Source organism: Prionailurus viverrinus, chromosome C2, assembly GCF_022837055.1.
Source record: "Prionailurus viverrinus isolate Anna chromosome C2, UM_Priviv_1.0, whole genome shotgun sequence".
Taxonomy (NCBI): domain Eukaryota; kingdom Metazoa; phylum Chordata; class Mammalia; order Carnivora; family Felidae; genus Prionailurus; species Prionailurus viverrinus.
Genome location: NC_062569.1, coordinates 26222015 through 26244312, shown reverse-complemented (window position 1 = coordinate 26244312; position 22298 = coordinate 26222015). Strand labels below are relative to the sequence as shown.

General features: G+C 42.2%; 2 protein-coding genes across 3 annotated transcripts in view; one reads left to right on the top strand and one right to left on the bottom strand.

Annotated features, from left to right (window-relative positions):
- Positions 1-11443, top strand: part of CAPN7 (calpain 7) — a 41895-nt gene extending 30452 nt beyond the window's left edge. Inside the window, exons 17-21 of one of the 2 annotated variants that reach the window (XM_047874156.1) lie at positions 1269-1414; positions 2197-2259; positions 7889-8019; positions 10180-10272; positions 10365-11443. In XM_047874156.1, the coding sequence (XP_047730112.1) occupies positions 1269-1414; positions 2197-2259; positions 7889-8019; positions 10180-10272; positions 10365-10509 (578 nt within the window). In that variant the 3' untranslated portion in view covers positions 10510-11443. The remainder of the gene's footprint in view (positions 1-1268; positions 1415-2196; positions 2260-7888; positions 8020-10179; positions 10273-10364) is intronic. The other variant, XM_047874157.1, reaches the window with a different exon arrangement.
- A 1941-nt stretch (positions 11444-13384) lies between these two features.
- SH3BP5 (SH3 domain binding protein 5) overlaps positions 13385-22298 on the bottom strand; it is a 77391-nt gene continuing 68477 nt past the window's right edge. Inside the window, exons 5-9 of the mRNA XM_047874158.1 lie at positions 21556-21686; positions 19278-19320; positions 18369-18588; positions 15337-15597; positions 13385-14845 (exon numbers count right to left, since the gene is read on the bottom strand). Of these exons, the coding sequence (XP_047730114.1) occupies positions 14643-14845; positions 15337-15597; positions 18369-18588; positions 19278-19320; positions 21556-21686 (858 nt within the window). The 3' untranslated portion in view covers positions 13385-14642. The remainder of the gene's footprint in view (positions 14846-15336; positions 15598-18368; positions 18589-19277; positions 19321-21555; positions 21687-22298) is intronic.

The following is a 22298-nucleotide window of genomic DNA, read 5'->3' as shown; positions in this document are numbered from 1 at the left end:
GTTAAAAACCTTGTCCTTGGGGCGCCTGGGTGGCGCAGTCGGTTAAGCGTCCGACTTCAGCCAGGTCACGATCTCGCGGTCTGGGAGTTCGAGCCCCGCGTCGGGCTCTGGGCTGATGGCTCAGAGCCTGGAGCTTGTTTCCGATTCTGTGTGTCCCTCTCTCTCTGCCCCTCCCCCGTTCATGCTCTGTCTCTCTCTGTCCCAAAAATAAAAAAAAAAAAATAAAACGTTGAAAAAAAAAAAAAAAAACCTTGTCCAAGATCACAGATAGGCCCTTTTTCTCTTCACTAGATCACACCACTGTGAGCATTAGAGACTTTGCCTGTTACAGATAGATAGTAAAATGTTAGTTATTTCAATAGATTCCATTATAAATATTCAGTGTTCCTAAATAAGCTAAGTGATATAGCATTGATTTTAAATGACATGTACTAATTGACATGCATGAAATGATTCTATTGCATTGGCCTTGATTGAGGAGACATCAGAGAATATATTCGGTAACATTGTTTGTAATAGAAAAATACTGTAAATAATCTGTCAGACTGAATAACTAGATGGGGGTATAAATAAGTCATTCATATAATGGAATATCATGCAGGCAGTTTTAAAAGGAATAAACCGTATCTGTGTAGAACAATATGAATCTTAAAAACATGTTGAGTGCAAAATGAAAGCTTAAAATAAGACCTATGCTGTCCTTTTTTTAGATATATGCCCACAGAAATAACATTCACTCATTCATTCATTTTTAGGGATGTGTGTGTGTTAGCATCTGAAAAGCCCACTAAATCCATCAGAGTGGAACAGAATAGGACTAAGGGTGGTGTTTAAAAGGGACTTTGTTTTATAAAGAATCTAGTATGACAAAAAGTGTTATTCAGTTATTTCCCATCTGTTGGTGGGAAGTATATTTTTATATAGTTCTTTGCATCTTAAAACATTTCCTCAAAACAAAACAAAGCAAAGCCAATCTTGACTTTAAAATCCCGTTAGAGAAAAATGCTACATAAGGCTTACTAGGGATTATTTTATACCTCATTGAATGTATTCCAAAAGATTCCTTTTACTTACTAGAAATTATTTAAAGTTTTAAAGTGTTTAATTACAAAGTTTTAAGTTGAAATTTAAATTCTCTAGTAGCATTATATTTTAAAGATTGAATCAGTTGGGGGGGGGTCCATCCATTTAATTTTTTTCGTATCATGAATTATAAAACTTAAATTTAAAAACTACAGAAACTAAAGCATAAACCTACTTTTCTGTAGGTGACCCACCTCCATATATTGATGGCATTCGAATTAACAGCCCTCATTATTTGACTAAGATAAAGCTGACCACGCCTGGGACCCATACCTTTACATTAGTGGTTTCTCAGTATGAAAAACAGAATACAATCCATTACACTGTCCGGGTGAGTAAACCAACATACAGTGACAGAACACGATAATATAAAGTACATAGTATGCTTGGCCTCATAAGTGGAATTAGCTATAGAAGAAGTTTATATCTGAAAATTGATTGTCCTCTATAAATTTGTGTGTTTATCTGTATATCAGTTCGGTATTAAATTATGCTTCCTGCAGAGAGTAATGCTTTTGAAAAGTAATGTTTTTATTTTGAGTGAACATTTTAGTTTTCAGAGTAATAATTTAGTCCTAAGGTAATGTGGTATGTTGGACTAATAAGTTCTATTTCAGATCAAGCAGTTAAAAACTTCTTTAACCTCTATAATACTTTCATTGAGTTAAAAAACATGACTTTGAACTTAGTGAAAGGAAATCAATTGCTTATAAACATACTGTTCTCATGTAGCTGGGAAGGTTATTTTAATTTTGTTCTGCATAGGCTGTTTTCCCATACATCAGTAAGGGAGCTCAATTTGAATAGATTTTTAGAGACATTGGGGAACTGTTTCTACCCCTTTATTCTTCAGATGCAGAAACTGAGGCCTAGCGAAATTGTCCTGCGTCAAACACACAGAAAGCCAGGACAAGAACCCCAGCTGTTCAGTTCCCAGTTCATTAAACCTGACTTGATAACTAGGCTGTGTACAGAATCATGGCTTTTATGTATGCCAACTAAGTTTTCAGCCTTCCAATATATTCTTTTATCACTTTGGTATTTTTATAAGTATACACTTTATCAGTACAATAAACTTTTTTCTTTTTTTCAATCACTTTTTTTTTAATCTAGGTATATTCAGCCTGCAGCTTTACTTTTTCAAAGATTCCTTCACCGTACACCTTATCAAAACAGGTAAGAGAATTCTTTCTCTGGGTCATAATCTCAGAAAAATCTTAGAATTCCCTTGCCTTTTTCTCCTTTTCTCACTTTATCTTTCACATTTAACAATTAAACATTCTGGACTTGACAGTAACACAAGGGAAATGTAAGTAGCCTGCAGTCTGGGTTGGAATACGAGATCTTCAGTGAACAACATTCAGTGAATCTGTGGGAAGAACTAAAGTTCACAGAAAGAAGATTATGTAGACTTTGGTCATTAGGGAAGGGTTCATCATGTAGACGAACCTTTAAAGTAGAATTTGAGACTGTTTTTGCAGGGTGTGCTAGATGTGTAGCGGAAGATTCGAGGGAGAATTCGTGGCTCCCTTGTCAAATGTTAATTGACCATACATATTTGGGATTGTTTTGATAACCGTAGCTTTATAGCATAGCTTGAAATCAGAAAGTTTGATACCTCCTGCTTTTTCTTTCTTGGGATTTCTTTGGCAATTCAGGGTCTTTTGTGGTTTTATGTAAACTTTAGGAGTGTTTTTTTTTTTACTTGTCATTAGAGTCCTGATAGGGATTGCATTGAATTTATCAATGGCTTTTGGTGGTGTTGACATTTTAACAATATTCTTTCAGTTCATGAACATAGAATACCTTTCCATTTATTGTGTCATCTTCAATTTCTTTTATTAGAATATAGTAGTTTTCAGATTAGAGATCTTTCACCTCCTTAAATTTATTCCTAAGGATCTTATTGTTTTTGATGTTACTGTAAATGGGATCAGTTTCTTTTTCAGAAAATTTGTTAACAGAAATATTACTGATATTCTGTATGTTAATTTTGTATCCCGCAGCTTTACTGAATTTGTTGATTAAATCTAACAGGTTTTTGGTTGAGTCTTTAGGGTTTTCTATATATAAAATGTCACGTGCAAAGAGAGACAATTTTACTTCTTCCCTCCAATTCTAATACATTTTCTTTTTCTTGCTTGATTGCTCTAGCTAGGACTTCCAGAATTATACTGAATAGCAGTGGTGAGAGTGAACATCCTTGTCTTGTTCTCCTGATCTTAGAGGAGAAGTTTTCAGTTTTTCACCATAGAGTATGATGTTAATTGTGAGCTTGTCATATATGGCCTTTATTATGTTGAGATATGTTCCATCTATGGCTCATTTCTTAGAGAAGAGTTTATATCATGAACAGATACTGAATTTTCTCAAATGCTTTTTCTGCATCTGTTGAGATGATTAGAAGATTGTTTTCTTTTGTTCTGTCTTTTATGATGTATCACATTGACTGATTAGCATATGCTGAACCATCCTTGCATCCCTGGGAATAAATCCCACATAATTATTGTGAATGATCGTTTTAATGTGCAGTGGAATTTGATTTGCTAAATATTTTGTTGAAAACATTTATATCTGGGGGTGCCTGGATGTCTCAGTGGAGCATCCAACTCTCAATCTCCGCTCAGGTCATGATCTCACTGGTTCATGAGTTCGAGCCCCATCTCAGGCTCTGTGCTGGCAGCATGGGGCCTGCTTTGGATTCTCTCTTTCTCCCTCTCTCTCTGTGCCTCCCCTATTTGTTCTCCTTCAAAATTAATAAACTTAAAAAAAAAAAAAGAAAATGTTTATATCTGTATTCATCAGGGATATATTGGCCTATAGATTTCTTTTTTTTTTTTTTTTATAAATGTTTTTATTTTTGAGAGAGAGAAAGAGAGAGAGATAGCACATGAGCAGGGGAGGGGCAGACACACACACACACAAACACACAGAATCCAAAGCAGGCTTCAGGCTATGAGCCATCAGCACAGAGCCCCACACGGGGCTTGAACTCCTGAGCCATGAGATCATGCCCTGAGCCCAAGTCAGACGTTCAACTGACTGAGCCACCCAGGCGCCCCGGGCCTGTAGATTTCTTTTCCAGTAGTGTCCTTTTCTGTTGTTGGTATCCCGATAATGCTGGCCTTGTAAAATGAGTTTGGGAGCGCTCTTTGATTTTTTTGGAAGAGCTTGAGAAGCATTGGTGTTAATTCTTTTTTACATGTTTGGTAAAATTCACCCGTGAAGTCATCTAGTCCTGGGTTTTTTTTCATCAGATCTTCAGATTACAGATTGTCTCCTTACTGGTAGTTGGTCTATTCAGATTTTCCATTTCTTCTAGGTTGTCTAGTTTGTTAGCATATAGGTGTCCTGTTATGAGCCTTTGAATTTCTATGTTATCAGTTGCAGTGTAGCCTTTTTCATTTATAATTTTATTGACTTGGGTCCTTTTTCTTGCTTAGTCTAAGGGTTTGTTAGTTTTATCTTTTCAAGGAGCCAACTCTGTTCATCTTTTTTTTTTTTTTTTCCTGTTTTCTATTTCATTTATTTCTGCTCTGATCTTTATTATTTCCTTCTGCTAACTTTGGGCTCAGCTTGTTCTTTTTCTAGTTCCTTAAGGCATAGAGTAAGGTTATTTGGGATCTTCCTTGCTTCTTTTTTGTTGCTGTTTATATATTTATTTTGAGAGAGAGGGAAAGTGCATGAGTTCAGTAGCAGCAGAGAGGGAATCCGAAGCAGGTTCTTTGCTGTCAGTGCAGAGCCTGATGTGGGGCTTGATCCCACTAACAGATCACAACCCTAGCCAAAATCAAGAGTCAGGTGCTTAACTGACTGAGCTACCCAGGTACCCCATTCTGTGTCTTTTAATTGGAAATTTTAACGCTTATGTTTACATTAATGATAGGTAAGGACTTACTATTGCCATTTTATTGTTTTCTGGTTGTTTTATAGATCCATTCTTTGTTTCTTATCCTGTTGTCTTTTTGTGTGTGTTTTGAAGTCTTTTGGTATAAAATAAGTATGCTCTGACTTTATTGGGTTCTTTTGTGTAATTACTACAGGATTTTTCCTTACTATTACCATGAGGCATGCATAAAGTATCTTAAACTTATAATACTTTATTTTAAACTGATAATAACTTAATGACTTCAGTGGAATTCATGTTTTATACTTCTCTTCCTCTTCACATTTTAGGTTATTGCTGTTACAGTTTACATGTTTTTAATATTGCATAACTAATAACAGATTATTGTAGTTATTATTTTTACTACATTCAGGGTTTTTTAACTTTTAAACTGCAGTGCTAAGTGAATTATGCATCAACTATTACCATATTCCAGACTCTAACTATGACTATATATTTACTATTACCAGTGAGATTTACACTATCTTTTTATGTTTTTATGATATTAATTAGCATTCTTTTACTTCCACTTAATGAACTCCCTTTAGCATTTCTTATAAGGCAGATCTAGGGGTAATGGACTCCCTCAGCTTTTGTTTAGGAAACCCTTTTATCCCTCCATTTCTAAAGGATAGCTTCACCAGGTATAGAATTCTTGGTTGATTGCTACCTTCTTTTAGTATTTGAAATATGTCATCCTGTTCTGTCCTAGCCTGAAAAAGTATCTGTTGAGAAATATGCTAATAATCTTATAGGAGGTCCTTGTATGTAATCTCTCTTTCGTTTGCTGCTCTTAAAACTGTCTTTGACTTTTGACAGTTTAATTAATAATGTGTTTGGTGTAGCCCAGTTTGGGTTCAGCTGTCGAATCCTTGGGCCTCATGGACCTGGATATTCCTCTCTCTCCCCAGGGTTTGGGAAAGGTTTGCTCTAAATATACTTTCTCTGCCTTTCTCTCTCTCTTCTCTTTCTAGAATTTATGTAATGTAAATATTGTTTCTTTTCATTGTGTCCTATAATTCCTATAGGCTTTCTTCACTCTTTTTCATTCTTTTTTTGTTTTATTCCTCTGGGTAGTTTTCAATGTCCTGTGCTCCAGATCGTTGATTGTTTCTTCAGCACTATTGAGTCTACCTTTAAAACTCTCTACTGATTTCTTCAATTATTGTATATTTCAACTCTAGGATTTGTTTGCGTGTTGTTGTTTTTTTCCTTTGGATGATTGCTATTTCCTTATCAAACTTGTTTTGTTCATTCATTGTTTTCTTAATTTTGTTTTCTTATAGTTCATTAAACATCCTTAAAGATTATTCTCCATTCTTTGACAGTTTAGATCTCCATTTTCTTAGGGTTATTGGAGCATTATTAGTTTTTTTAGTGATGTCATATTTACCTGCATTTTTGTGATCCTTGGTTTCTTATGTTTGTGAATCTTCACATTTGAGTAATCAGGCTCCTCTAGCAGACTTTACAGCTTTGTTTGGGCAAGAACAGTTTTCCACCAGTTAGTTTAGTTTGGGTTTCTGGGTGTGTCTGTTGGTATTGGCCTTGGGCAGATTGGGGCCTGCTATGATTGTCTGTTTTTGGGCAAGGCAGCTGTTAGAACTCTGAGGACAGGGATGGCGGTTGTGCCACTAGCTGAGAACAGTTGGGTAGGACTGCTGGCTTGGTCCCTACCCAAATGAAGCTGTGGATCTGGCTGCACAGCTGCTTACATTCTCTGGTCAGGTTTACGTACTACTTGGGACTACTGTAGTCAGTAGTAGATCGTAATAGCAGTGAATTAGTTTCCCTGCTTTGGCTGGGCAACAGAACAGGACCCAGGCATTGTGCAGTTCATCGTGCGGGAACCCAAATCAGGCCAGAATGTGCACTGAATTTCCTAGTCCGGAGAGGCCACCAGTGTTGCTCTGCAGACAGGGCAAGCCACAAGCTGTGCTTTGCTCAAGTGCCACTGTGAGCAGGGGTGTTGGGTTTGGCGGCTTCCCATGTGCTCTGGTTAGATTCCTTAGACAGCCTGAAGGTTGTATTCCGTGATGAACGGGGCTACAAATTCCTCGCCTGGTGGGCTCAGCAGGAGATGCAGCTCTTTGTCATCTTAACACAAGCCCACCTATATACCACATTCCATAACCAAACAAGGCCACAGGCTTTGCTCTGAAAACTATCAGTTCTGCCTACCACTTGGCTAAAGCGCCACTAGAGCGCACAGCATCCAGTAGTTGTCACCAGCCCTTCTGATCAGATTGGGCTGGAAGGCACTCTACAGCAGTTGGAGCTGTGATTCAGCTCCTTGGGTGGGTATGGGCGAACCAGGCTCTAGGGCTGGCAAAACTCGTTCGAGTGTCCAGATCAGGCAGATCTGCACCCTGCCAAGATCCCTGGTCAGAGCGTACCCTGGACTTGGTTCTGCATGAGCCAATTACTACTTGGACACCACAGGTATGAATTCAGTCTGCCAAGGTCCATGCGCTGGTTGTTGCAAGCTCCCCCCGCCTCCGCTGCCGCAGATTGCCCTGCAGTCCTCATGGTGGAAGGTCAGAGTAAGGGCTTCTGCAGAGTAATCCATAATGCTGGGGGATGCTGGTTGGCCACTGGAGTAATCGGACTCAGGGGAGACCTGTCCACATGGTGCGGTGCTGGCCTAGAGACAATGGGGTCCACAAGTATTATTTCTCTTCGCCTTCTAAGGCAGTTTGTCCTGGTCTCTGTGGTGCACGGGGGTCCTTCAGTCTCACCCCCATGTTTAGGATTCTCTCAGTGGTGTCCTACTCTTGAATAGCTGTTTGTTGTCCTTATGAGTGGGAGCAGAGGAGGAACCTTTGTTGCCATCTTGGTGACCTCATTCCCTTTCTAAAGTCTTTAAAGTAGAATTGGAGAATGAGAAGTTTTATTAATACAGAAACTTTGTTTTATTAGATTAATGGAAAGTGGAGTGGTCAGAGTGCTGGAGGATGTGGAAATTTCCAGGAAACTCACAAAAATAACCCCATCTACCAGTTCCATATAGAAAAGACTGGGCCATTACTGATTGAGCTAAGAGGACCAAGGTTTGTGATTAAGTAACTTTCTTAAATTAATATCTTCTTAAAAATGAGTTTAGTGGAACACAGTAGGGTTTTGAAACAGACTTATGCATATACATGCACTTGATTAATGAAAAAGATGGCATTGCAGAGGAGTGGGGGAAGGATGGTCTGTTGAGTAAATGTGCTGAAATAATTGGGTATCCGTGTGCCAAAAAGGTCATTAGACAGCTTTCTCACATCAAATCTATGTTAATGACTACAGGACAAAGATTTATAAATATGCTACATTAGTAAAAAAGAAAAAAAAATCGAGTTTAAAAAAAAAATAAAAACTCAAATAGGCATGACGTAAGTGGAAGAGTCCCAAATGGCTAATAAGCCTTTATAAGAGCCAACCATTTGTAACAACCCAGGTGTTCATCGTGGCAATGAAGATTATAGAATAGTCCTAGAGTCCTGCATGACAATGAAAATAAATAACAACTACTCAGAATAAGATAGAGAAGTCTTAAAAACAATGCTGAGCAGAAGCCACACATAACAGAATGTTAGCTGTGTGATTCCACTTCTGTGAAGTCAGGCAAAACTAAACTATTATCTAAAGATGCACACTTAGGTTATCAAACTGTATAAAAGCAAGAAAGGAGGAGGTTGGAGATTGGGTGAGATAGGTGAAGGGGATTCAGAGGCACAAACTTCCATTTATAAGTCAGAAGGATGAAAAGTACAACATAGAGAATACGGTCAATAATATTGTTATGTGGTGACTACAATTACCCTGGTGAGCATGACATAGAGAACTGTCGAATCACTATGTTGTATTCCTGAAATTGATATGTCAACCAAGTTTTTTTTAAAAAAAGCAAGGAAGTGTTAAATGTTTGCTTTATGGGGACGGGATTGGTAAGGAAAGGAGCGTACAGGGACTTCTGTGGTGCAGAGAGGGTTGTATTGATTTAGGTAGTGGCAACCCGTATGTGTATTCATTTATAGGTTATTTAGGTTATTCTGTGTACGTTGTGTTCTGTTTTTTAATTTTTTTTTTTAATGTTTATTTTTGAGACAGAGACAGAGCATGAACGGGGGAGGGGCAGAGAGAGAGGGAGACACAGAATTGGAAGCAGGCTCCAGGCTCTGAGCCATCAGCCCAGAGCCTGACGCAGGGCTCGAACTCACAGACCACGAGATGGTGACCTGAGCTGAAGTCGGACGCTTAACCGACCGAGCCACCCAGGCGCCCCTGTTTTTTTCAACTTAAAAAGGTTTAAAGCACACAGAATAAGAATAGTACCTATTTCTAAATAAAACAATTTTTGCCTTTTTTACAAACTACTTCAAAAACTCAATCCTTTAGATGTGGTTAAGCTATTTTTCTACAGTTTGATAGGTGAAATAATGTATTTAGTTGCCCTTTTGTATTCGTCAATAGAGTAAAAGCATTGGACAGTGTGTATTTTTTCCTTTGCCTATTCATGTCTTTTGCCCATTTTTCTCTTGGAATTGTCATGTTTTTCTGAATTGTAAGCATGAATAAGGATCTGTAGCACATATTTGCAAATATTTTTCCCAGATTGTGTTTTGTTTTGTTTTGCATAGAGAAAAATTTCCAGTTTAAAGTAATCAGACCTGTCTTTTCTAGTTTATTTTGCTATGGGCAGGAAATCTCACCCCGGTATCAAATTTTTACATTTTTCTAGTTCTTTTATGGTTTACTGTTAGCATCCACATAGAATGTATATTTGGTGTGAATACAATTTGACAGGGTTTTTTTTTTCACCATCTTAATCCTGTCTTTACGGATTTAGAATGTCATGTTTACTATATGCTTATTACTTTTGTAAATTTAGGTTTTATTTCAGGGCTTTCCCTCTCCTTCCACTTTTTCTGCATACAAAGACAGTATTTTACCACTGAAATTCCACAGTATTCTCTTGAGAGCCTGTGGTAAAAATAGTTTCTTCTAAAGTAAGTTAAATATTAATCTCCATACCTTCAACTTAAAAATATAAATGGTATTTTGTATAATTAAGAGTAAAAATAGTATGCATTTCAGAGTGTTGCCTGCTCCTAAAGCTTTAGAAAGCATATGCTTGATTTAATAGTATATCTGTACTTTATTTTTAGGTATGTGTTTGATACTACTTAATAACAGTAATTGGTTTTTGTTGTTGTTGTTGGCAGGCAATATAGTGTTGGATTTGAGGTTGTAACAGTTTCCATGGTGGGAGACCCTGGTCCCCATGGCTTTCAGAGGAAATCTAGTGGTGACTATAGGTAATGTTGGCATTTTGATTGCATCTAACTTGTACTTTACTTTCTGTGGCTTCATCTTCTGTAAACTTTGTTCTCATTTTCCTTGCATACAGGTGTGGGTTTTGCTACCTGGAATTAGAAAATATACCTGCCGGGATCTACAATATCATTCCTAGTACTTTTTTGCCTAAACAAGAAGGACCTTTTTTCTTGGACTTCAATAGTGTTATCCCCATCAAGACAACACAACTTCAATGATGCAGATTTCAGCATTTACTGGATTTTATACTTACCGAACATCAACTCTTCGAATGAAGACAGAAACCCTCAGAACAGAATTAAATCTCTAAAAATGTCACAGTGGGATCTGGTGCTTGGGTCACAGTGTTTAGAAATGTATGTAGTCAGAATTACCCTAAATCACTTAGAAGTCCTAGTTCCACGGTTTTGTGTGTACAAGGAGTTGGTTTGCACTGAGGGGCCACATCTTATAAAAGCACGTGCTGATAATTAAAGGTTAGACTCCGCACTGTGAGATGCCTTTGCTGAAAGAGCTGTGACCAGATAGCAACAGGACATATCCGCTCACATGGTGGAATAGTAGGCCGACATAGATCCCGAAATATTTATATTTGTCTTTTGGCAAAGCATGTCGTAAGTTAAACTTGCTTGTGTTGTGACTCTACATCTTGGGCAACGAATTACCAAATGAATCATGTCGCCATAACAGATTTTAATTCTGTACTATGACTTTCAGTGTTTGTGGCCCAGATGTTATGAAAGAATAAAGCTTTAAGAAATATTTTAACTTAGTTAACAATGAAGGTTGTTGAACTTAGGTACCTGTCTCCCATTAATTCATGTGAAGAGAACTGAGATAAATTCATTATTAGAATGCTTATTTTTTATCAGGCTGACTGAAGGTAATAATCTTAACTGCTCTTATGGTGACACTGAAGAAAATACAGTGGAAAATTTATATGGTAACTGTGGTTGCATTTAGAGCAACTGCCAAGGTACTACTGCTGTGTATAAATTCCCAGTTTACATAAAAATCCATCAGAGCAGAATGATGCTCAAGGTTTTAAACATCTGAAAATAAGGTGGAATTTTTCATTGTCTCTGCTTTATAATTATCACAACTTATTTTGTATTTCTACTTCCTTTAATTGAAATAAAATCTTTATACTTATGGAAACTGCATAGTTTAACCTAGAGAAATTATTAAAGGACTTCATCTAGTACGTTCCATCTAAATGAAAATTTATACTTAAACAAATCTGTTTCATATTCAGAACAGTGATTTCTACTTTGGTAACTATTTTGTGCTTTCAATTTTAGATGGATTAATTTTCTGTAGCCCTTTAAAAAGAAAAATTTGTAGCGTGAAGTGTATTTTAAACACATGACTGGAACCTTTTGTATTCAATACAGTAAAACCTTCGTTTGCAAGCATAATTCATTCCAGAAACATGCTTGTAATCCAAAGCACTTGTATATCAAAGTGAATTTCTCCATAAGAAATAATGGAAACTCAGTTGATTCATCCCACAACCCAAATAAATTCGTATAAAAATGATAACACTGTAATATAATACAAAATATAAAGAAAAAAATCTGCACTTACCTTTGAAAACCTTCGTGGCTGGTGTGATGGAGACGAGAGGGGAGGGTGATTGTGTAGGACGACTTTCCCTATAATGGAATCACGGCTATCGGCTCAATGGAAACTTTTTCTTTTTGTGTGACTTTAACAACCTACCCAATGACATTTGCTTTTGTCTCCTTTTGAGGATATCGTGGAAATGTGACATTGTGTTGTCGTTAAACAGATTCATCGCTCACACTGCTACAGCCTTATTCGAGTGGTGCTTTTCTACAAAATTTTGCACTGTTTTCCACATTTTACACATCTCCCTAATTTCATTTGAAGTGAGGGATTCCTCTTAGACGAGACGCAGATGTAGACTTCTTACAAAATCTTGCAATTTCGGCCACTTGCATACCTTGCTCCTACTTCTCGATGACTTCTTAACTTCCGCCGTAATGATCTCCTCCGCCTTACTGCTTTTCTTTTCAACCTTTTTCCGCATTCGGGCCATTGTATATATGCTCGCACAGATATGGACTACGATATTAATAAACTTGTCATATACTGTATTTAATGTTACTGGCAATAAGGAAAGGTTCTACATCCGCAGGCAGCCTGACCTAGAATGAAGCAAAGCATTCCTAAGTTTACTCTTGTATGGAAAAGCAAAGGGCTGTCCGTAGGTGCTTTAAAGTGACAAAAAATACACTAGGGCCAGTTATAGGCACCTCCCAACATTCTGAAAAATGATTGATTTCTGCTGAACACTATGGCCTGAGACTGAGCATGGGAGACGATCACCCACAATCCCACAGAGAGAACGAACCACCGCTGGCTAAGTTGTGATCATGTGACATTCAGCATCGCATACTACTATTGCAAGACCTGGCTCGTGTATCAACTTAAAATTAGAAATCTTTGCTCGTCTTGCAGAAAATTCACAGAACAAGTTACCACAATCCAGGATTTTACTGTATATTGTACAGGGTGGAAAATGAAATAAAACCAAATCCCTGCCTTCAAAATTCTAATAGAGGCCTACACATGAGCAATACACTATTGAATTCTATAATAGAGCTCCACGCATGGTGCTACAGACATAGCAGACCAGGTGTGGCTGGACCAACACAGAAAACAGATCCTCAACTAGAGGCACAGGACAATCACCTGGGGGAGCTTTTAAAAGCTCAGTACCCAAGTATACCCCAAATTAATAATACTGGTCTCTAGGGTTAAGACCAGGGAGTTTTTAAGCTTCCCAGGAGACTCAAGCGCAGCCGACTGAGAAGCATTCCTCCAACACCATCACCTTGTCTACTTTTCCCCGATGCCGTGTCTCCTTACCGCTCAGCTTTAGTAGCAGCCAAAGTAGAATTCTAACTCAAACCTTGGTAATCGGGACTTCAATTATTAGGACCCAGGACCTTAACTGCAAGTGAGGACCGATGGTCACTGCGTTCCATGCCCCTCCTTGAAGCAGGCTGCTTAGAATGGAAGATTTAGGCAACATCGGGGTTTGTTCTTTGAAGACACAGAAAGGTAAACAGTTTCTGAAGCCATTTTTATTACACTCAAGGAATTAAGACAAGTACAAAATAACCTTGGAATTAGGATACTGGATCAGTCATTAAAAAAGGAGAAAACACTATAGTATGAAGAGATTTGCTGTGTCAGAATTCACAGACAACTTGAAATGGGTTTGCTTTTTTTTTCCTTTTAGAAATGCTAACTTTTCTTAACAAAAAAGGACAAATAAAATACAGTGCTCTAAATACGTGTAACCGTGAAAACATTAAAGAAAAGCAATCTTAACACTTACTACTATTAGCATAACAGACTTCATTGCTTCTATTTAACAGCCTGTGCCAACACATGCCTACTCCCTTTCCTATCTTTAAGGAACGATTCCCTCTAAGAAATACTAATGCAGCATAACCCTTAAATAATTTATGTTTAAAGTCACAACCTACAGAGAAATTGACACCTTGTCAATCTAGATATAACAATGGCAACCATTCTTCACATGCACTTCTCTTAAGAATCAAGTCCCTTGGCTGGCAGGATAAGGTTTATGCTACAGACTCTTCTCTCCCACAGCCACAAATCACCTTCTATGGTATGTCCCTGCTACTCTCCGTCCCTCCCATCCCCACGTTGGCATTCACCTTTCCCACCCCAAAAAGTGCAGTTCGTGGTAACCTTTATAGAAAATGGTTCTAATGGGTATCCCAGCTTCTATGCTTTTTTAAAAGCCCCTTCCGAATACCAGGTGGTGAAAAGGAATCGTGTTCTTGGATTTTTTTTTTTTTTTTTTAAGCCTTTGCTGGGTCAAAAAGGTGTTTTCTGAAGATGTGAGTTTTGTTCTTGTGTTTTTTCATTTAGATCCCCTGGGATGTAAAGGAGAGAACATCTCCCATTTTCCCAAATTGAGGGTAAGAGAAAGGAAAGAGGAGCAAGCTGTTGACCCCAGGTTGGCTCAGCTTCCCAGTCCCTTTCCTGGCTCTGGTTCTTTCACAGGAACTAGTTATTGCTTCCACAACACGGTCACAGGTAATATTCCACAAAGGCTGTGACCCTGGTCACAGTCCACCGCAACAATGCCTCTGCTCTGAAAAACAAACCAGCCCAAGAGCTCTTTCCCAGAAGAAAACTCTTCAGCCCTCACGGTCACAACTTCATTAGTGCAGTGTAGAGTAAACGCTTAAGATTTGGCATGTATTAAATGATAATTGGCACAATGTTCTCCATACAGCTCCATGTATAAATACGGATATGCCCTTGGGCCCGGGCTTCGGATGGGTCAGCCAATCTGCACCGTTTTTATGTCAGCAATAATCCCGTCTCTTCCCTTTGAGCACTGGAGGGAGAGCTGCTTCATCCTGTTCTCCAAGGCCTGGCCCTCGCGGGCGCTGCTGCTTTGGCTCTTGCCACTGCTGTTGCCGAGACCTCGATTGTTGTTGGCTTTGTCGCTTGTTTTATTCTCTGCCCCTTCTGCCCTGTCTCCTACAGAAACGCAAAGATTATTGAGTGAGTACTGACAGTTCTAAGAGTCACCTGGGCCCGAGCCAACTCCGCCCTCTGGGATCTCCCAGCGCTGCCCAGCCGTGCCTGTCACAGAGCGTTCTCCATCGTGGGATTACTGCTCAAGGCATCTTATATATTCCTTAGCTTTAGAGATGATCTGTCACATTCATCTAACAGCTGGAAAACAAACCTCTCTGGCCTGCGTTCGTCAAGGGGACGGCTATGATGACAGACCCAGAACCCAACGTGCACTCTGAAGAAGAGCTCAGGAGCGGAGCCGGGAGCCCCCAGGACGGCAGCTGGCGTCTCAGGGATCGATACCGACCGCGTAACAGCACATTCACAGGGCCCCGTACCACAGCGCCGGGGGTCCTGAGAGCCGGCAGAGGTCTAGAACGGTGCAGGGGTCTGGCCGCCCAGGCAGTGAGTCGTCTGGCATGGGCACTACCGGCGAGAGCGCGGTAACTCACCTCGTTCTACCTCACATTCCGGGGAGGAAGCCCCGCTGCATTCGCTGCGAGGGCCCAGCACCGGGAACATCATCCCGAACTCTGACAGAGACACGGGGCTGGGCAGATCCAGGCTGCCAGGCCTTACGACCGCAGGGAATTGGTCGGGCATCTCAGACGGGCTCGCTGGTCCTGAACTGAAGCTGGACACAGACTGGGTTTCCGAGTCGTCTTCAGACACAAAGTTGCTGCAGCTGTCGTCTTCAAAGGCCTCGGAGGCCACTAGGATGAGAGAGAACACCACTCAGGGCTCTGCCCGACAGCCGCCCGGTTCCCTCAACACCTCCAGAAGTGGCCCCTGCTGGCCAGCAGCGCCACACGGCAAGGGGCCTGCACAATCCTTGCCGCCGCGCGCACCCGCCCGAGCCTGCGTGACCGGACTATAAAACAACTTGAAGGGAAGCGGCTGGATCCCATGGATACTCCGTGTCCTTGCAACAACTTTCTAGCTCCTGCCCTAGAAGTCAGCGTCTGCTACCTGAAGACACGACCTAAAGGTGGAAGGTGAATTCAGCCACAGATCAGGGGCTTTTCTCCACCCCGGGCCCCCGCACAGAGCCACACAGACGTGGGAAGGCAGCTGGCGCCGTGTGACGCGTACTGAACAAAGCCAGTCAGACTTAGCAGCTTTCATCTTCCACACGGTAGAAGCAGGAGCTGCTAGAAGCCACAGTCCCGTGTGGAGTGTCTGTTGGGGTTTTGTGATCTTCCAGGTAACGTGCATAAAAGACACACTCGGGGCCTAACTAGCTGGGTCACCATTTGCTGCAAAAGGATAAAATTCCTTTACAATGAATGCTCTGTGGCTGGCGCCTCACTCGTTTTGTGGATCAGAATAACCAAGGCCCAGAGGACAGGTCATTCTTGTGGTTTGAAAGCCACTTCAACCTTTAACTGTTTTCCCCTCAGCCTGCACACGAGCCTGATTAGAGCTTTCGTGTTCTACTCGTCTTCCCTCCTCCCTCATCTTTAAAAACAGCCTCGGTAGCGTCCCCTAGAGGACTACCATAAACGAGAAGCACTGTAACGCTGAGGACAGAAAACAGGGTCCTACCTGAATTCAGATCCTGCCTCTGCTACTTGCTGTGTACTCTTGGTCAGGTTACTTAACCTCTCTGAGCTTCATCTTCCTCTCCATATGAAAGGATGAGTATTAGAGTACCTCACACATCACTGACCCTCAAATTTTAGTTTCCTTTACCTTCCTTTGGGCCTGGCATTTAAACACTTGTTAACTGAATTTAAAAATTCCTGAGGAAGGAAAACTTTGGAGAGCACCAAGAGGAATGATTCCACAGACAGAGGAAAGACAGTGTTCAAAGACAATCTGGAAAGGTTTTCGTAATTCACACAGGGAAAACGGGACCATTTTCTTACACCATACACAAAAATAAACACAAAATAGATTCAAGACCTACACGTGAGATCTGAAACCATAAAAATACTAGAAGAGACCACAGGCACTAATGTCTGACATTGGCCATAGCAACATTTTTCTAGATAGGTCTCCTGAGGCAAGGAAGATAAAAGCAAAAATAAGCTATTGGGTTTACTTCAAAATTAAAGCTTCTGCACAATGAAAGAAACTATCAACAAAACTAAGTGGCCACCTAATGAATGGGGGAAGATTCCTGCAAATCACATATCTGATAAAGGGTTAGTATCCAAAAATGAAGAACTGCTACAACTCAACACCCAACAGACAAATAATCCTTTTTAAAAATGGGCAGAAGACATGAACAGATATTTCTCCAAAGAAAACACACAGATGGCCAACAGACACACGAAAAGACGCTCAACGTCATTCGACATCAGGGAAATGCAAATCAAAAGGACAATGAAGTATCGCCTCGTACATGTCAGAAGGGCTAAAGTCAAAAACTCAAGAAACAAGTGTCGGCAAGGAGGAGAAAAAGCGCACTGCTGGTGGGACTACAAACTGGTGCAGCCACTGTGGAAAACAGTATAGAGCTTCCTCAAAAGGTTAAAAATAGAACTACCCTATGGTCCAGCAATTGTACTACTAGGTGTTTACCCAAAGGACACAGAAATAGGGATTTGAACAGATACACGCACCCTGATATTTACGGCATTATCAACGATAGCGAAATTGTAGAAAGAGCCCAGGCGTCCATGGACTGATGAATGGACAAAGAAGATGCACACACGCATGCAGTGGAGTACTGAAATCTTGCCCCTTGCAACGTGGATGGAGGTCGAGAATATAATACTAAGCAAAAGACGTCAGACCATATGATTTCAGTCATACGTGGAATTTAAGAAACAAATAAGCAATGGAAAAAAAAAAACAAAAGAGAGAGAGCCAAACCAAGAAACAGACTCAACTATAGAGAACTGATGGTTACCAGAGGGGAGGTGGGGGGGGGGGGGGGGGGGGATGGGGATTAAAGAGTACATTTCTCATGATGAAAAAAAATGGGGGGAGGGGCACAGCAAACCTCTGTATCAGTTTCCCAAGGAGTGGCCCTGGGGAAAAAAGGTCTCCACAGTTAGACACCAGTGAGAACCACCGTTCTCAGACTTACTGGGTACCAGCCTCCGTCTACACAGTGGGTAGCAGACATTCATAGTCCCCATTTTACAGGTAAAGAAACAGACATAGCTAAGCCCTTGCCCACATCATGTACTACGGGGAAGCCAGGATTTGAATCAAATCTGATTGCACGGTCCGTATTCATAGGCAACTCCTCTTTCCTGCAGTACTTCTCAGAGCCCTGAATGTTCTGATAGGTACTCCGAACGTCAGGGGTGAAAGTGTAACATTTTCTGAACTTAGGCACCACAGAATCCTGACTCCGAGGAACACTCAGTAGCACCCTGATGAACACAGTGTTCCACAAGATGTGGGAAGCCACCAGAAAGAGCCCTGAGGCGTGCCCAACTCTCAGCCCTTCCACGATCGGTGAGACGGGCCTGGAAGGAGACCACACAAGCTGCGTCATCTCCCAGGCGCACACAAGCCCCCAGCTCACCCGAAACGGCGTCTGGCTCAGGCTTGCTCCCCGACAGGTCCTCCACAGACGTGCTGCTGCCCTCGGCCCCCACACCGCAGCCCCGAGGCCCCATGGCGCTGGAGCGCCGCCGCTCGTGGATCTCGTCCGAGATCATCTCCAGGTTCTTCAGGGCCGTCTTGTACTCGCCTTTCGCCAGAGCCAGTTTGGCCTGCAGGTCGTCCACGGTCTTCTTCAATTGCTGGTCAGGAGAACAGAAGGCTCAGTAAGTGGAGGCAACCCCTACCGGCCTCGGGATCGAGGTCAAGGTTCAAGCACACTCTGCCCAGCACTCACTCCACTCCCCCGACCTCCCTGAGACACGACTGCTGAGCTGATTTTCTCTTATCCGGCTCTCCACATGCCAGCCCCGGCTCCCATCCGGGTGACAAACTCAAGCCAATAACCAGAAACTACCGCTGGCAGAATAAACCCCATTGGAGAAACATCAGTGGGTGGCAAACACACATTCCAGCCCTTGTACTGTGGTTTTTCACCCTGGAGTTTGCATCTGAATCCCCTGGAGGCCTTTTTAAAACCGGGCCGGCCGGGCTCCACCTGCAGTTTCTAATTCGGTAGACCTGGGGTGGGGCTCAGGAATCTGCACCTCCTCGGGGATGCTGAGGCCCCTAGCCCCTCAGAGCCACTGAGAGCCACCACCCCAGCACGATACAGCAAGCGGCTGAACGGCAGATTTACAGGACCTCAGAGGCCACTCCCTGAAGACCCGACGAAGACCATTTCGAGGACTGAACGCTCAGTCAAGGACGTGTCTCTCCCCACCCTCCTCTTGTGGCAAATGCGCCATTTGAAAGCTCAGCTACCACAAAAGTGGGACTTCGAGGGCAGAAAAATCCCATCAACGACAAAGCCAGAGAAGGCCACACCTACCTCAAGCTGCACGTAGTACTTTGCCTTGAGTTCAAAATAAGGCCTGTGGAAGACACAAAGGAAAACCGTAAGCATAACAGAATACGATGGCCACAGTAGACAGCACAGGGCGGATAAGAGGCATTAGCTATGGCTGGCAGGCCACCCGCCCGGGATTTAGCAAACCCTGACAAGGCCATCAGATGAAGAGATCGAACCCAGCTCTGGAGCCAGGGAGGTACATGAGCCAGTCACTGCTGCTGGACTCACCTGGGGCTGAGCTGACAGAAGGCCCACCTCAAGATCTGCGGAACCCACACATGGGAACGCTTATCCTGAGCCTTTGTACCCTGGCTCGCTTTCCTCTCTAGGAGGCTGTTCAGGGCCACACAGGGTGTGCCCGGCAGCTGAGGCAGCCCGGATCTCCTCTCCTAAGGAGGACGTCGGCTCCCCGGAGAATGAAGGCTAGATGGGGCGGGGGAGGGGACTGCCTCAACACATTCCCTTCTCTGCTGAGATCACTGGGGGAAGGGAAAAGTGCCATCCCTCCCTCACCAAAATGAGGGGGTCTCAGACTGGTCCTCTTGAATTCTGTCCAGGACCGGAGGTATCAGACGGTCTGCAGACCTGGCCAGGTCATGGGCAAGAGAGAGGACAAATGCCAACATTCTACTAGTCCTCCGGCTCTGGGTCAAAAGACCCTGGCTCTTTTTAGGAACTTGGGTGTCTGAGCATTAAGAGTAGACCAGAGCTTTTTTCTCCAGCTGTTCACCCGCTATGAAGCTCTTTTGCTTGGAGACCCAGCAACTGTGAATGAAGCAGGGAGCATGTCCCCAAGATGATTACTATTTAAAAATATATAGAAGGCAAAACTAAAAGGCAACTGATGGAATGGGAGAAGATATTTGCAAACAACATATCAGATAAAGGGTTAGTATCCGAAATCTATAAAGAATGCATCAAACTCAACAACCTCCCCCACCCCCCAAAAAAAATCCAGTGAAGAAATGGGCTAAAGACATGAATAGACACTTCTCCACAGAAGACATCCAGATGGCCAACCGACACATGAGAAAATGCTCCACATCACTCATCATCAGGGAAATATAAATCAAAATGACATGAGATACCACCTCACACCTGTCAGAATGGCTAACATTAACAACCCAGGCAACAACAGATGTTGGTGAGGATGTGGAGAAAGAGGATCTCGTTTGCATTGTTGCTGGGAATGCAAGCTGGTGCAGCCACTCTGGGAAACAGTATGGAGGTTCCTCAAAAAACTAAAAATAGAACTATCCTATGACCCAGCAGTTGCACTACTAGGCATCTATCCACAGGATACAGGTGTGCTGTTTCGAAGGGACACATGCACCCCCATGTTTATAGCAGCCCTATCGACAATAGCCAAAGTATGGAAAGAGCCCAGATGTCCATTGATGGATGAATGGATATAGAAGATGTGGTATATATATACAATAGAGTATTACTCGGCAATCAAAAAGAATGAAATCTTGCCATTTGCAACTACATGGATGGAACTAGGGGGTATTATGCTAAGCGAAATAAGTCAGAGAAAGACAAATATCATATGACTTCACTCATATGAGGACTTTAAGAGACAAAACAGATGAACATAAGGGAAGGAAAGCAAAAATAATATAAAAACAGGGAGGGGGACAAAAAATAAGAGACTCTTAAATATGGAGAACAAACACAGGGTTACTAGAGGGAATGTGGGAGGGGGGATGGGCTAAATGGGTAAAGGACATTAAGGAATCTTCTCCTGAAATCACTGTTGCACTATATGCTAACTTGGATGTAAATTAAAAAAATAAAAGTTAAAAATAATAAAAATTAAAAATAAAAATATATAGGAGGAATAGTGAAAAAAGTTTGCAAAAACCCCCATCAAAATGAGTCTTGGGTCATCTCATCAGCTCTTGGTCCACACAGCTCCTCCCCAGGATGCTGACAGGTAAAATGAAGGACAGGGCTCGTCCACACTGGCTGCCCCAGAGCCAAGGGCACAATCAGCGTTTCCCAAAGGCCAGCCTCAAGCCCCAGCCAATGAACCACGCAATAGTTTGCTTCTGAAAATGCTTTTTCTTTGTCTCCTGGGTCGGTCGTGCCTGGAGCAGCACTTCCTGCCTCTGGGGGTTATACAGAACTTGGGGGGCAGACACAGCCCGGGGCGGGAGGCTCTGATGAGGCGGGTCCCTGAGAACACGAAAGAAGAAGAAGCTGCACGAGGAGGACAATCACACACAGCTCCGGGGACCCACGTGGCCAGACTCACTTGGACTTGTTGATGGCTCTCTTGAGTTTCTTCTCCAGCTGCCGCATGCGGCCCATGGCCGCGTTGTACCTGGCCGCGGTCTCCTTGTGCACCAGCTCGCTCCGCGTCTTGGTCTGCTCCGCCTCCATGACCTTCAAACAACAGCAGATGTCAGCTGACCAGACTGTCCCCTGTTGGAGTATTACTTATATCATTTTTTAAAAATATTCCTCGAGGGATTTAGTGGACTAAGATTAAACTAAATTCCAAACAGGAGAGGATCACTTTTCTCATTGATCTGTTCTGGCAAAGTCTTATTAGGTGAGATTAAACAGCCAAAACTGGCTGTGGCAATGACTGAGAAAGAAAACAAGGAGAAAGAAAAATCAGAAAACTGAAAACATTCTGTGAGTCAACCAATGTCCACTTTCTCCTGCTCCTCCCTCCTGGCACTAAGTAACCACCATGGACTCCTGGGTTCCTGCCTCGGGACAGGGGCTGACGGGCTCACAAATGGGCCAACAGCACCGGCAGAGATGTCAAGGGACGGTCACACCTAGCACAACCAGGCATGACCGCATCAGAATAGCAAGGCAATTGCAATCTCAGCTTGTTGGCCCTTTCCCAAATATCCTGCACTAGCCAATGGACACACCAGAACCCAGGATCCAGAAGAGTCAAACGTTAACATTTAAACAAATTAGTACCAAGTCATTCATATCAAGAGTTTGAGGTTCACAGACATTCGTGACCAGGAGGAGACC